Source organism: Lacerta agilis, chromosome 13 (assembly GCF_009819535.1).
Source record: "Lacerta agilis isolate rLacAgi1 chromosome 13, rLacAgi1.pri, whole genome shotgun sequence".
Classification (NCBI taxonomy): domain Eukaryota; kingdom Metazoa; phylum Chordata; class Lepidosauria; order Squamata; family Lacertidae; genus Lacerta; species Lacerta agilis.
In genome coordinates, this window is record NC_046324.1 from 9,554,591 (window position 1) to 9,567,764 (window position 13,174).

A 13,174-nucleotide genomic window follows, 5' to 3' on the forward strand; every position below is an offset into this window, starting at 1 on the left:
TCAGACCACTTCAGTCAAACTCTGGAGGGTTGGCTGGGGAAGTTGCTTCATCTCCCACCAAACTTTCTTTTTTTTTTTTATAAAAATTTATTGGCATTTTTTCTTATACCACCTAAACCCAAATCCCCACCAACAGTTATACAAATACAAAACAAATAAACTTATAAAACAAATACAAACATTGCCAAGCTTCTTCCTCTTATTTAAACCTTTAATCAAAAAATTTCTTTTTCCGAATCTTGACCGTGACTTCCCCTGCCTTTTCACCTTCGGTTTTATAACCTTACCCTATTTCTTTAACCATTACTTCTAAAAATATAACACAATTATATTTATAAAAACACAACAATTGTCTTAATCAACTTGTTCTATACTTCATCCTATACTAAATATACTGACAACATCTCCTCAGAAATCATCATAAAAATTTTAAACTAATTCTTAGCTTATTCCTTTGTCCTTTAGTCTGCTGCTAATAACATATAACTTCAGATATCTCCTTTCTTGTAAAAAACAAAGCTAAAAAACTATGGGTCTTCCCACTCCGATTCCAGCACATCGTATCAATCCATATTTTACTTAGTGCTTCACCCCACACCCCCTCTATCCATTATCTTTTTCCTGGTGTCACCAGAGCCAAGTTCCCCATTGTCCTCTTTTTCCAAGTGACCACAGATCCAGGCACAGTTCAGAGCACCCTTTGCAACGAGTTTCAGGGTATCCAATTCATCTTCTTTCGGCTGCTCCTTTTCTTGAAACCATTCTTCTTCTTCTTGTAAATATCTTGATTCCTTGTCCCTTGCCCCCGAGCTCACACCTCGGGGACTGGATATAACAAAACCTATCGTCGTCTTGGGGCTGCCACCCCCAAAAAACGAACATTTTTCCCGGAGTAGCCCCTCCACTTCTCCCCATCCTTCAAACAGCCCCCTCAGCTCCTTGCAAAGGTGTCCTTCCAAAGTGTCAAAATTTTTAAAAGCCTCATCTGTGGGAAGTATACCTTCTTTCAGTTCCCCACACAAGGCTTTCACCTTCCGATAAATAAGTTCCACTCTCAGCTCGATGATCCTTTGTTCATCCGTTAATCCAGGGTTGAAGACAAGTTCGAAAACAAAGTTCAGCATGACGGAGGAGGGGGGTGGGAGTAAGTATCGAATTGCAGTTCCTATCTCTATGTTCCTCCTTTGTAAGAGTTGTTTTTCACCTCAGTTCAAACTTTTCGTCGCCATTTTTTCCTGAAGCCAGAGTACAAAGACTAAAACTTTAAATGGAAATATCTTTCACCAATCCGCTCCCCAGAGGGAAATTTTAACAGTCTCACTCATCAAACTTCAAATACTTTGTAGCCAGTTCTGTAGCAGCAGTCACTCAAACTGGTTAACTTGTTTCATCCGAGGGGAGGGAGGCAGGCTGCCTTTCTCTTTCCCCCGGGTCGTCCAAAAACATACTATAAAGTCCAATTCTAGTACTCACAACTACCGGGTTCTTCAGATCGAAACATCACAGGTAGAACTTCGACGCTCAATTCGGGATCTGTCGCCGCATTTACATCCCGGTTGGGGCATGTCCCCTAAAGCCCGGCTCCGTAGTCCCTTCACCCCCACTCCCCCTTTACAGGGGGAGCGAGGGAAGGGTTCGGGGCCACAGCGGGCACAGCCGGGGAGCCCAGGGTGCGGGACGCTCTTCCCGCACCCCAACCGGAGCCCCGCTTTGCGGTAGCGGGGCTCCTAACCCCCGGGATGGACCGGGTGCTTCGGAGCCGAAGCAACCCGCGACCACCCGTAATGGCGTCAGCCGCCGGAAGTCCATCTCCCACCAAACTTTCAACCAGTGGCCAAGTCCTAGCGGTCCACACCCTAGCTCCCAAGAGTACTTGACACTCTACAGCCATAGCCTCTCCACCACAACCAAGATGGCACAACTACATCAATTGCTTAAACCAGTGTTTCCCAAACTTGGGTCTCCAGCTGTTTTTGGACTACAGCTCCCATCATCCCTAGCTAGCAAGACCAGTGGTCAGGGATGATGGGAATTGCAGTCCAAAAACAGCTGGAGACCAAAGTTTGGGAAACACTGATTTAAACCATAGGCCCCCAGTACAGTTCAGTAAAGGCTCTCGTGAATGCATACAAATTGCTCCTGAGTATGTGCCGTTCCCCGCAACTAAATATACCACAGAAAGGTGGTCACAGAGCCAGGCTGACAAATCTGCAACAGAGGAATCACTTTCCTTACCTGGTGAAATAGAAGGCTGTGGACTATATACTTCAATGAAAGCAGCACCGCTGTAAACAATGAATAATAAAGCTACAGATCACACAGCCTTTACCACTCTGGATGGCGAGAGCGAATCACAGAGGAGCTGCATGCCGATTTAAAGGAATCACAGCAGTAAGTACATGCTTGGATTCAGAACTCATCAGTAGTCAAACACTGGCACTTCAAGAGTGCAGATCAGCAATACAGTAGTATTTTTAGCATGACTGCGAACTTTTTGCACTTTCAGATTAGTACAGCTGAGTCATTATAGAAGCTTCCAAACTGCTCAGAACCAACAGCATAGCCTGGTACTTGGCAGGGCTTGTCCCTCCCAACCTACAGGCTGGGTCTTTTGAGACAAATCTGGGCAATGCTGCAGTCCTGGTGTCCAGCACTTCACCCAGATGCCAGCTGCTGCACCAAGACATGGCAAAGGAAATCTGCCTGCTGGAAATCTGACTCTTCACAAAGCATCCAGTCTTCGCTTACTAAAGCAGTCGACTCAAGGAGATTACTTCCTTTGCTGAATGATGCACTTGGGAGGGCCAGCTACATTGCTACTTGCTTTTTAAAAACCAGTCTGGAACCCTGGAGAACCAATGCCAGCCCATGCAGAGAATACTAAACTGCATGGACCAACAGTATGACTCAGTATAAAGTAGCTTCCTGTGTTGTTCCTATGCTTCACTGTTTTTAATTTTGAACTCCTCCAAAGTAGGCTTTTCCATACATAGGCAAAATCAGCTCTCTTCTGCTGTTCCTCTGGCTCTGCAGAGTCATTGCAAAGCAGAAGAAACAGCAAGGGGCATGGGAGGCTAGAACAGTGAACATGCAATGGCACAGTTTTGCATGGGAACGCAGACACCCACTGCTGTTCAGCCACTTCCAACACTTTTTTTTTTGGCTTAAGGTGGTGATGGGGAGGCCACCCAGCTCAAGCACAATTCTGCACTTGGATTGAGAATCAAAGCGGTACGTGATTCAGAGCTGACTTAAGACCACGAGACGAAAACACACCCATAGTTCAGTTTTTGCAGAGGCGTTAATGCAGCTGCACCAAAAGGCACACAATATTGCCAACTTGAGCCTGCTGTCAGCCTTCCCACCAAAGTACCTGTCCCCTTTTGCCGAAAGATTCTCAAAATATCCAATGCCCTTCTTTATCCGCTCATGTTCTATTTCACAGAATCGCAGAACTGTAGCGTTGGAAGGCACAACGAGGATCATCTAGTCCAACCCCCTGCAGTGCAGGAATCTTTCACCCAACATGGGGCTCGAACCCACAACCCTGAGATTAAGAGTCTCATGCTTTACCAACTAAGCTATGTAGATTTCCATTTTTCCCTATTTATTATGGACTGTTTATGTAATTATTGCTTATCGTGGGATGAAAGGTGGGGCTAGCTGTGTTTTTTAAAAATAAGTGCTTATACACACAAAGGATGGAACACCCTGAATGTTATACAATACCTGCCCTCTACTTTAACAAGTTGGGTTAATAGATGTGTGGTTGTTGCCACTCGTCCAATTTCTAATATGGCTTTTCTCACATTGGGTATGGGCTGAAAATCTCTTGCTATGCATATTGTCTGTTGAACCTTAGCTACAAATTCAGGCCCTACATTGACACTGGTTAACTTAATGGATTTATTTAAAAGGTTATATACGTAGCTCGTTGGTAGCACTCCTAACACAGACCTATGCAGAACATCTCATGGCCTTAGGGATGGGAGTAGAGGAGGAGTCACAAAGCTGGGCTGTACACTTCAGAGAACAATGCGCAGTTAGTTTACTATGCCCACATGTACAACACATGATGCCCAGATTGAACTGGCGCTTGGGCCCATATGCAATGCTATTTCTGCCCTATGTCTCATAAATATGCTCCCAATCGTTCTGCATTGCAAAAATGCCTCTGAATTTCACGCTCATAGTCAATGGAAACTGTTATCTAGGTTGGTGAAATTTTAACTTTTGTGGTAAGGGCAAACTGGGGGTATCAGAGCAGACTTCTGGCACAGGCAGAATTTGACCAAGTTTTGCAAAGAGACTCAAGCGGGATTTGCTTTGCTTGTCGGGGCTCCCATCCGAGGGAAGTTATTTTTGCAGCAGTATCTAGCTAGTTGCAGTGCAGTTAAGTAGTACTGTAGTCAAATATTGCTGCAATACAATGGAGTCTATTGCAGCAGGTCTACAGCACAGAAATAAGTTACGGAGCACGCTCTATTCAGGTAGTTGCCTAGGCAGGTCTGGTTAATGCTGGGCCTCTTTGAGGCCTTCATGATCACATGCACACTATCTGGAAATCCTTACTGATATGTTACCCCTTCGCACATTGCCTCCCTGACTTGTATTATATGCACTTTTAATGGGACACTGGGTACATCCAGCTGACCACTTCATTTCCTTAATCACCACAGTCCCCACCTCCCTTGCAGAGACTGTCAATGTGGCACACACCGTTTTTACAGACGGCTACAGTTGAGCAAGTGCCAATACTGCCCCACCTTAAGATGTCTGCACCAAGCTCTTGCCCCAGCCCACTGCGGCCATTGTTCTATTGCAATACAAGCAAGCCTGTTAAAAGCACAGTATATGCCTAGCAGAGTTAATGGCTGCATTTACAGGGCTCTTTGGGAATCGGTTTGGTAAGGCAGGTGTCCTTTGAGCAACCAACATCTTCCACTAATGCAGCTCTGCATTAGTTCCCCTACAGAAACTAGTTGTATTAATGCAACACATCTGTTGCCAAAATGAGCACAGCCCAAAATGGTAACTGTGAAGGAACTAAAGTACGTCCCTGACAGGCAACTTTTGCAATCGAGAAGAATAACATAAATGGGCCTTCTGCATGTGGTTTCAAGCCCACCTGTCCCACTTCCTGGGAACACCCACCTGTTCCCCACCCACCCCCATTACATGAGCAGGAGAGGCACACAAACCTTTCCTTAAGCCATTCTTGCTAGAAGTTTGCAGAAGCTATTTAAGATGCTGATGGCAAATGCATTTACAATAGCCTGACTGGACCAGCAAAAACACTGCCGAAACATCATACTGATTTGTCCTGCCACCCGTCAAAGTCAGTGGTGGTTTCCAAGGCTTTAACAGGATAAAAATATGTTTTGGTTTCTTCTGCAAAAGCCAATACAACACACATTCTCAAAGAACTGTAGTGAGTATCATTGTAAACTTTGAGAAGCCCAGCTAAGCAAAAGCAGAATAGTTTTCAGAGGGCAGTGACTAGACTGTTTTGGGTTTCTTTTACTTAGCTTGGCTTCTCAAAGTTTCATCTTCCTGACTCATCACACGTTGGCAAATCACAGAAACTCTGCAGTAGGAGAGGACAACACTCGGAAGAAACAGGTGCAAATCCTTGGCTCCCCCATGAAGGAAAACTTCTAAAGGATAATGGAACATGAGAGTTTAGCGCAATCACATCCAACCAGAGACACTATCCTAACCTGGTAGATACAGATCAGTAATCTCACAACAGGAATAGAGGCATCTCTCACAGGCCCTTGACCCAGGAAGAGCTACCACCCACTGCCTACAGTCAAGATTTGGGCAACTGCTAATGAGCCTGAATGAGCCTCTTTTCCTTTGTTTCTACACCCCCTGCAGGGGGCAGCTTCAATTGCTGCGGGAACTTCTGGTGGGTTGAAAAGCACAGTAAAAAACAACAACAACAGAACAACAGTCTAAATAAATACAATTAAACTCCTTGCCATCATCACCTACCCACGTTGCAACAGCCTAAAATATTACAACAGCCCACGGTTCAAAGCCACTTTGGGGAGCACAACTTTAGTCCTCCAACCAGCTGGCTCTACAGGAGCATCACAGAAAAACACTACTACTGCCCCCGCCCAATATTTACCATTGCATTCTCAATGCAGTACTGTATCAGGTTTAGAAACTTATCGCTCCCTATTATTTTTTTGGGGGGGGAGCAGCTAGAGTTTCCCTTCCCCAAAAGGTATTAGTGCCCCAATCCACTATATTACTCTTGAGGGAATGGGTGCCTTAGTAAAACAGTAACAATAACAATAACAATGATGTTAAGAAGCTGCTGGGAATAATCAGAACCTGCTGCCATGCCAGGAACATCTCCTGGTGACAAAACTGGGGGGGGGGGGGGGAAGCAATCCGGCAACTGTTGCTGTGCGTCAGCAGAGTCACTCACCAGACTGCAGGCTAGGCTGGGCTGCAGCATCCGAATCCTGGGAGCTCCATGGCCTGTCCCACCCTGGCTGGCTGAGAGACTGCAGCCCAAGGCACAGGTCCGTGGTGTCTGGGAGACCACGCGGAGATTCCTGCACGGAAGGTGGGAAGAGCATTCTGCTTGCTGCCACTCCCTTGGAGTCCTGGAAGTCTGCTCACACAGAGAGAAGGAGGAAAAGAAAATACACAAATAAAAATACACGCACGCACGAGCTCAGGAGTTTAGGAGTTTTGCAGAGGGCGAAGCCCAGACCAGACCTCACGATATTCAGCAGCTATTATTTCTACAGATAGTGGTGACATGGAGGGGTGGCGGGGAGGAGAGGAGCAGAGCACCAGATGGCCTGCGCCCAGACCCACGTCCACCCTCCTATCCCGCCGGCACTAGTGACTGGGCCAGCATGTGATCAGGCTCTGCTGATGCTTACCGTTCTGCCAGAGACGTCACTCGGCCGTGCAATATAGGCACATCTTCGCTTACATGATAGAGGTGGAGAGCAAGCCTGCCCATGGGAGCCGAGGCAGCATGCAGGAGGGGAGAAGAGGCGAGGCCATCGGACACAGCTAAACAGGGAGCTGTAGCTTAGCTCTGAGCCGAGCAGGGAGGTGGCTGGAGGCAGCAGCCACCCCCCCCCCCAGTTAAAGCAGAGCAGCGGAGGCAGCAGCACAGCTGCGGAGGCAGCAGCAGTGTGTGTGTGTGTGTGTGAGAGTGTGTGTGTGTGTGAGAGAGAGAGATCACACTGTTGGCTTGGTGCTCTCCAGCTTCCCTGGCCCCGCCTCCCCACCCACAACCCCCCCAAAAACCCTTTCGTCCTGGAATGTTTCCAGCTGCTGGCGCAAGCCCTGGAAGCAGCAAAATGCAAAGCTTCACAATTCTGCTAGCATAGTCTGTTTGCTTTAAACTTGGCTACCGTGCGCCCTCACAGTCTCTGCATTGTTTACCGCTATGGGTAACCTTCAAATAAAAGTAAGATCCTGAGCTTCTCGTTGGAAGGTGCAAGCACACTTAAGGGGTAGTGGTAACAGAGCCTGACATTTAAACAGTGCTAAGGTTAAAGTCAGCACCCCCCTGCCTTAATAATAATAATAATAACTATTGGGGGGCAGCCACACCCAAAGCATAATCTGTCACCACACTGGTTTCCCATCTGAAAAAAAATCTCCGAAATAAATGGCACAGGCCTGTAGGAGTAAAACGCTATTATGTTTTGCAAGTTTCCAAATTCCAGCATAATGCAGAACAGGGTGGGAGCCAGACCAGAGAATCTTGTCTCCTTTGAAGCTCTAGTCATAAGGTGTTCCAGCAGTAACATCCTGCTCACACTGCCACCCACTTGAGATTTAACTGCTGGAACAAACACCATAGAGCACAGCTACCTGTGCCAACCTCTGGAATTGCTAAGAAATGGCAGTTTCATTCTCGACTCAGACCAGGCACGCTGCCCGAAACCCTAAAGGGGAGCTATGAAGCGCCCACATACCCTGTTTCTCCTAAAATAAGACATAGCCATAAAATAAGCCATAGCAGGATTTCTATGCATTTGCGAAATATAAGCCGTTCCCCCAAAATAAGCCATACCCCGAAAATAAGCCATAGTGACGTGGTACCTCCCATTAAAACAGCCTGGAGAGGCGTGGCTATGCAGCGTACCGATGCGACGCGGTTAAAATAAGACATCCCCTGAAAATAAGCCATACTGTGTTTTGTTGAGCGAAAAAAAATATAAGACGGTGTCTTATTTTAGGAGAAACACGGTAACTGATTTGTAAAAAAAAAAAGTTACATGGGGAAAAATACGAGAGACATTGCACACACCTTTGTAAATAGAGAATCTTTAATAAAAATACATTTTTTAAAAAAAGAAAGAATAAGAAGATGAGAGGAGGATCTTCGAGGATGCAAAATTGGCTTCTTATGAAATCATCCAGGGTTGGGGGGGGGGTTGTTTTTTTGTGTGGGGGGGAGACAGTCAGTTATCAGTAAACCAACCATCTATCATTTTCATAGTCAAGTAGTACATGAAGTCAACTTATGCTTATGCAGTAGGCAGTTCGCATTTTATGCAATATCACCTGATAAAGTCCTTCCTCTCCAGCCCAGCAAGAATCTCTACACACAAAGGACCTCTCCAATTTAGGGACAAGGGATTCACTGCCTTGCATCATAACCACAACTCATGTTTCGAAAAACAAAGCTGTATTACACTTGTTTGGAGTTTTTTTTGTAAATGAAATTTGCAACAATTGGAGTCGCCCTTAGGATGCTAAAAGTAAACCAACGGTTGCTCAATCCCAGTATTCCTGACATTTATAGTTAACTATTCATGCATAACTTTGTTAGCTATTGATAACTGATTACAATAAGTTTAGAATAGTTCTGTGTTGTTTTTTTTGTTGGTCGCCCACAGCTGTGGAATTATTTTCTCTTCCCAATCAGAAGATTAAAAAAAGTATGATAGAAGCATAGTTAAAACCTTGCAATTTAGGTTGTCATTTGTTGGCTAAGATTAAATTGGAGAGATGTTATTGTAAACTGATTATATTGCATGTTATTTCCATTTTTTTAAAAAAAGAGTGTGCTCTTAAAGTTTTGAGATAGAGGTGAATGAAAATTTAGGCTAGGAAGTCCTATTCTGGAACTCATGGAGTTTTATAAAAAGCTATGACTTAAATATGCATGCTAGCTGGGTAGAGATTTTATCAAAGCATTTTTTTGGGAGGGGGGGGACTTGGATCAGTTCAGTTGCTGAATTGTACATGCCTTTTAGAGTACTTACTGTGAACACAGAACACTGATTAAGGATCCTCTATTAGACACAACAGAGGTCTAAGTACAATATTTTTAAAAACTGCACAAAGTCGCATTTGATGGGCAATATTGATTGATATATTTCTTACAGAAGGGAGAAAAAGGAACACAATTCCTTGTTATCTATGTTTAAAGGTAAAGGGACCCCTGACCGTTAAGTCCAGTCGCGGATGACTCTGGGGTTGTGGCGCTCATCTCGCTTTACTGGCTGAGGGAGCAGGCGTACAGCTTCCGGGTCATGTGGCCAGCATGACTAAGCTGCTTCTGGCAAACCAGAGCAGCGCACAGAAACGCCATTTACCTTCCCGCCGGAGCGGTACCTATTTATCTACTTGCACTTTGATGTGCTTTCAAACCACTACGTTGGCAGGAGCAGGGACCGAGCAATGGGAGCTCACCCCGTTGTGGGGATTCGAACCTCCGACCTTCTGATCAGCAAGTCCTAGGCTCTGTGGTTTAGACCACAGTGCCACCCGCGTCCCTTATCTATGTTTAGAATATGCCTAATAAGCTAATATGCTGCAACAGCAATGTTTAAAATGAGAAAATTGCTTGGGAAGGGCAGATTGTATAAAGTCCCCACACCCTGGTGGGCAGTATTTAGCCGTGTGATTTCGCCAAACCACAGCCCAGAGGTGAATGTGCTCAGAAGGACATCTGAATTTGCTCACAGTCTGTATAATTTAAAAAAAAATCATTTGTGGCTGTATTAGGATGCCACAAATGGTGCACACTTTGCACTGGACTGACCAGCGTTCAACGTAACTTAGAGAATTTGTGTCCATGATGGAACTTCAGCGTAAGGCTCCAAGTCTGAGAGGGAAACTGGTAATTCCTAAAAACTGGAGAATAGACTTAGTAGCGTGTTTGCTGCAGGTCCATGCAGGCACAGAGGGAAAACCCACAGCAGCACACAACTGTTTCCTAGGAGTTTCAGTTTTTAGCAAGAAAGCAGCAGTCTCATGGTTGCCAAGATATTCTTGAATGTGTGGGCAATGTCTGAAGTCTCAGAGCCAGAGGGAATGTTGAATAAAATCTCTACTATTCCTGGGAAAAGTGGGTAAGGCAGGGCTTGGCTTTCCAACTTTCTCATGGTAGCAGAATTATGCCAACTGCAAAGTACTGATGCAAACTTGCACCGATATTATTTGCACAGTTCACAGTAGTCCGATTTTATCACTTGCAACTCTTGGGGTTGTATCAAATTTACTGCTAAATTAAAGTTGCTAAGCGGTAGATTTGCTGCACTGGCAGAACGTCATTGCACAAGTGAAAATTACATGCACTACCAAAGATGGCTGTGCAATGGATTGCACAGCTGTTTCACAACTGTGTTGGATTCCTTTGTTGTGAAACCTTTAAACTCTGCCATCTCCTACAACCCTAGGTTACGTCCACACGAAACATGCTTTGTGTTCATAGCCTTACAGGGCAATCCTACGCATGTCTGCTCAAAGACCCACTGAGTTCAGTATATTCCACAGACTAGCAGCTTCCATGCAGGAACCTTTTGAACTACCTGCACATAAGTGCTATACTGCAAGTGTGGTATACAAGCCTACCCTAGAGCTATACTCTCAAGAACAACCATTTCCTGAAAGTGCAGACAAACAAAGCATATATTTGTAAATGTTCACTCAACATGATCTCCTTTGCACGAGTAATATTCCTTTAATCCGAAATCCTGTTAAACATTAATACTATTCTCAGAAAGGAGTAAAACTTAAATCTTTTTAACAAGTGCCAGTTTATTCCCTTGGAGAATAAAGCCTAATCTTCATTCTCCAAGGGAACATCTCAATCAGCTACTGAATTGGGATTCTATGACTTTTTCTAAACCTAGAACTCACCCTAAAACTTCGTATTTACTTTTGGCAATATGAGGGCCACCTTGTTTTTCTACCTACAAAGGAATCAGCATGTTCCAAAGGATGGAGGACAGACATAGGCATTTGCACAGGTAGTAATAATAATAATAATAATTTATACCCTGCCCATCTGGCTGGGTTTCCCCAGCCACTCTGGGCAGCTTCCAACAAAATATTAAAAATACATTAAAACATCAGTCATTAAAAACTTCCCTAAACAGGGCTGCCTTCAGATGTCTTCTAAACGTCAGATAGTTGTTTATTTCTTTGACATATGATGGGAGGTCATTCCACAGGGCGGGCGCCACTACCAAGAAGGCCCTCTTCCTGGTTCCCTGTAACTGCTATTTTATGTCTGAGCGCTTCGCTTCCCAAGTGGTCTGTGTTTTCCAAGCTAGGAAGCTTACTGTGTGGGCCTTGGGCACATAATTCTTACCTGCCATCCAATAAATGGGTGTTGCGTTGCAAGCACTAAGCAAATGGGAGTTGTGTGCCCAAAACATCAGAATGGCACCAGATTGGTGAAGGCGGCCTTAGGGGTGGACCTGCCATGCTCATTTTCAGCCTGCCTGAAACACAATGGTCTCTTTAAAGGAGTCAAGATCTAGGGGAGAGGCTCTCTTAGAAATTAACCTGGTATGAGCTTTGGAAGCAACCCCCACCCACTTCTACGATTTTCAGATTGCAGGCTGAATAGTCCTATAAGCATTTACATCAACAGGAGCAGATGGTATTCCCCAGGTGTCTGCAGGATATCAAGTGATATTGCTATGAGAATGATTCCAGGTTACAAATCCTTCAGAGGCTCATGGCAGAGAAGGCAGTGCCACTGGGATTAGCAATTAGTATGACTGGAAACAGTGGGTAGATGCAGCCAATAAATTTCACCAAGTCATGCCCACATGCTTGATGAGATGCCGCCTGAGCAGAACCAGTCAAATGCTTCGTTTTATGAAAGAAGGCTCAGCTCCTGCAAAGCTGTTGTTCAACCTGCCAGGAAGTAATCCTCTTAAAATATTCAAAAGACCTCGTTAGCCCAGGTTTGGATTGCACAATCTGAATTTAACTTTCACCAAAAAGGTCTGGAGATGGCTATGGGCAGAGATTTAAGGCTCCATCAACAGTTTTTAATTGCTGTTTTACTGACCCAGGATCAGCATTTTCGGCCAAATGCACTTTAAAGCTTAACTTTTCAAGGTCACAAAACTGCACACAAATTACTACTGCGGGTGCGTGATAAAGGAGTTTACCACCAACTGCATGGTGGCGGGCTACAGTTCAATGTGCGCATAATACCACCAACCTTAGTTAGAAGACATCATTCCCACATTATAGTCACGTGTTTCAAGGTTAAGGCTGACCAAACAACAAATCCATACAGCCCCATAAAATCTGATACGTAATGAATGCTCTGAAAAGATGGGTTTTTTTCCAGCATTCAAGACCCTGTCTATTCTCTCTTTCTTCACCTGGCATTGCAGTGACATCAGCTAATAAAACAGGTGGGCTTCCCCACCTACCTGTTGGAGTGGCCTGGAACTTGCATGCAGATTAAATGCGAAGAATCTCCAAATCAAAAGGACCTAAACAGCACACAGTCCATTATCTGTGTCCTAAAACAGGATTTGCTATGGATAATTCACAGCCATCTGGGTATTTATTATCTAACTTGTGGACCCAAGAAGGTGCACTGCCTCCATTTCCCCCAAACATAATGCAGGTAGAGATCAGTTATTTCTGGTAAAAATAGCTTAATTGCTTTACTTATACAGCAAGGATGGGGGATTTTAGCTAAATGACCACCCAGGGTACAGCTTACATATATTTAACTACTTGTGGAGCATTTTGTTTCTCTCTAAATACTATTACCAACTTTGGGCTCGAGCTTCGGGAGATTTATAAATCCCTGGCTGCTTCCTGCATCCAAATCCTCAAGGCTGCAGAACAAGACTCAGATCATTTTCATAGGCCTGCTCACTATCCTTGGATTAGTGTCTTCTTCATTTGCTATCTGTAG

At 44.8% G+C, this 13,174-nt stretch overlaps 1 protein-coding gene across 6 annotated transcripts in view; it reads right to left on the reverse strand.

Annotated features, from left to right (window-relative positions):
• The window catches only part of CPEB1 (cytoplasmic polyadenylation element binding protein 1), a 51,085-nt gene that overhangs the window by 33,684 nt on the left and 4,227 nt on the right, over positions 1-13,174 (reverse strand). For 5 of the 6 annotated variants that reach the window (XM_033167251.1, XM_033167249.1, XM_033167247.1 and 2 more), the window contains exon 3: positions 6,443-6,631. In XM_033167251.1, the coding sequence (XP_033023142.1) occupies positions 6,443-6,631 (189 nt within the window). Of the gene's footprint in view, positions 1-6,442; positions 6,632-6,908; positions 7,084-13,174 lie in introns of those variants that run through there. The other variant, XM_033167252.1, reaches the window with a different exon arrangement.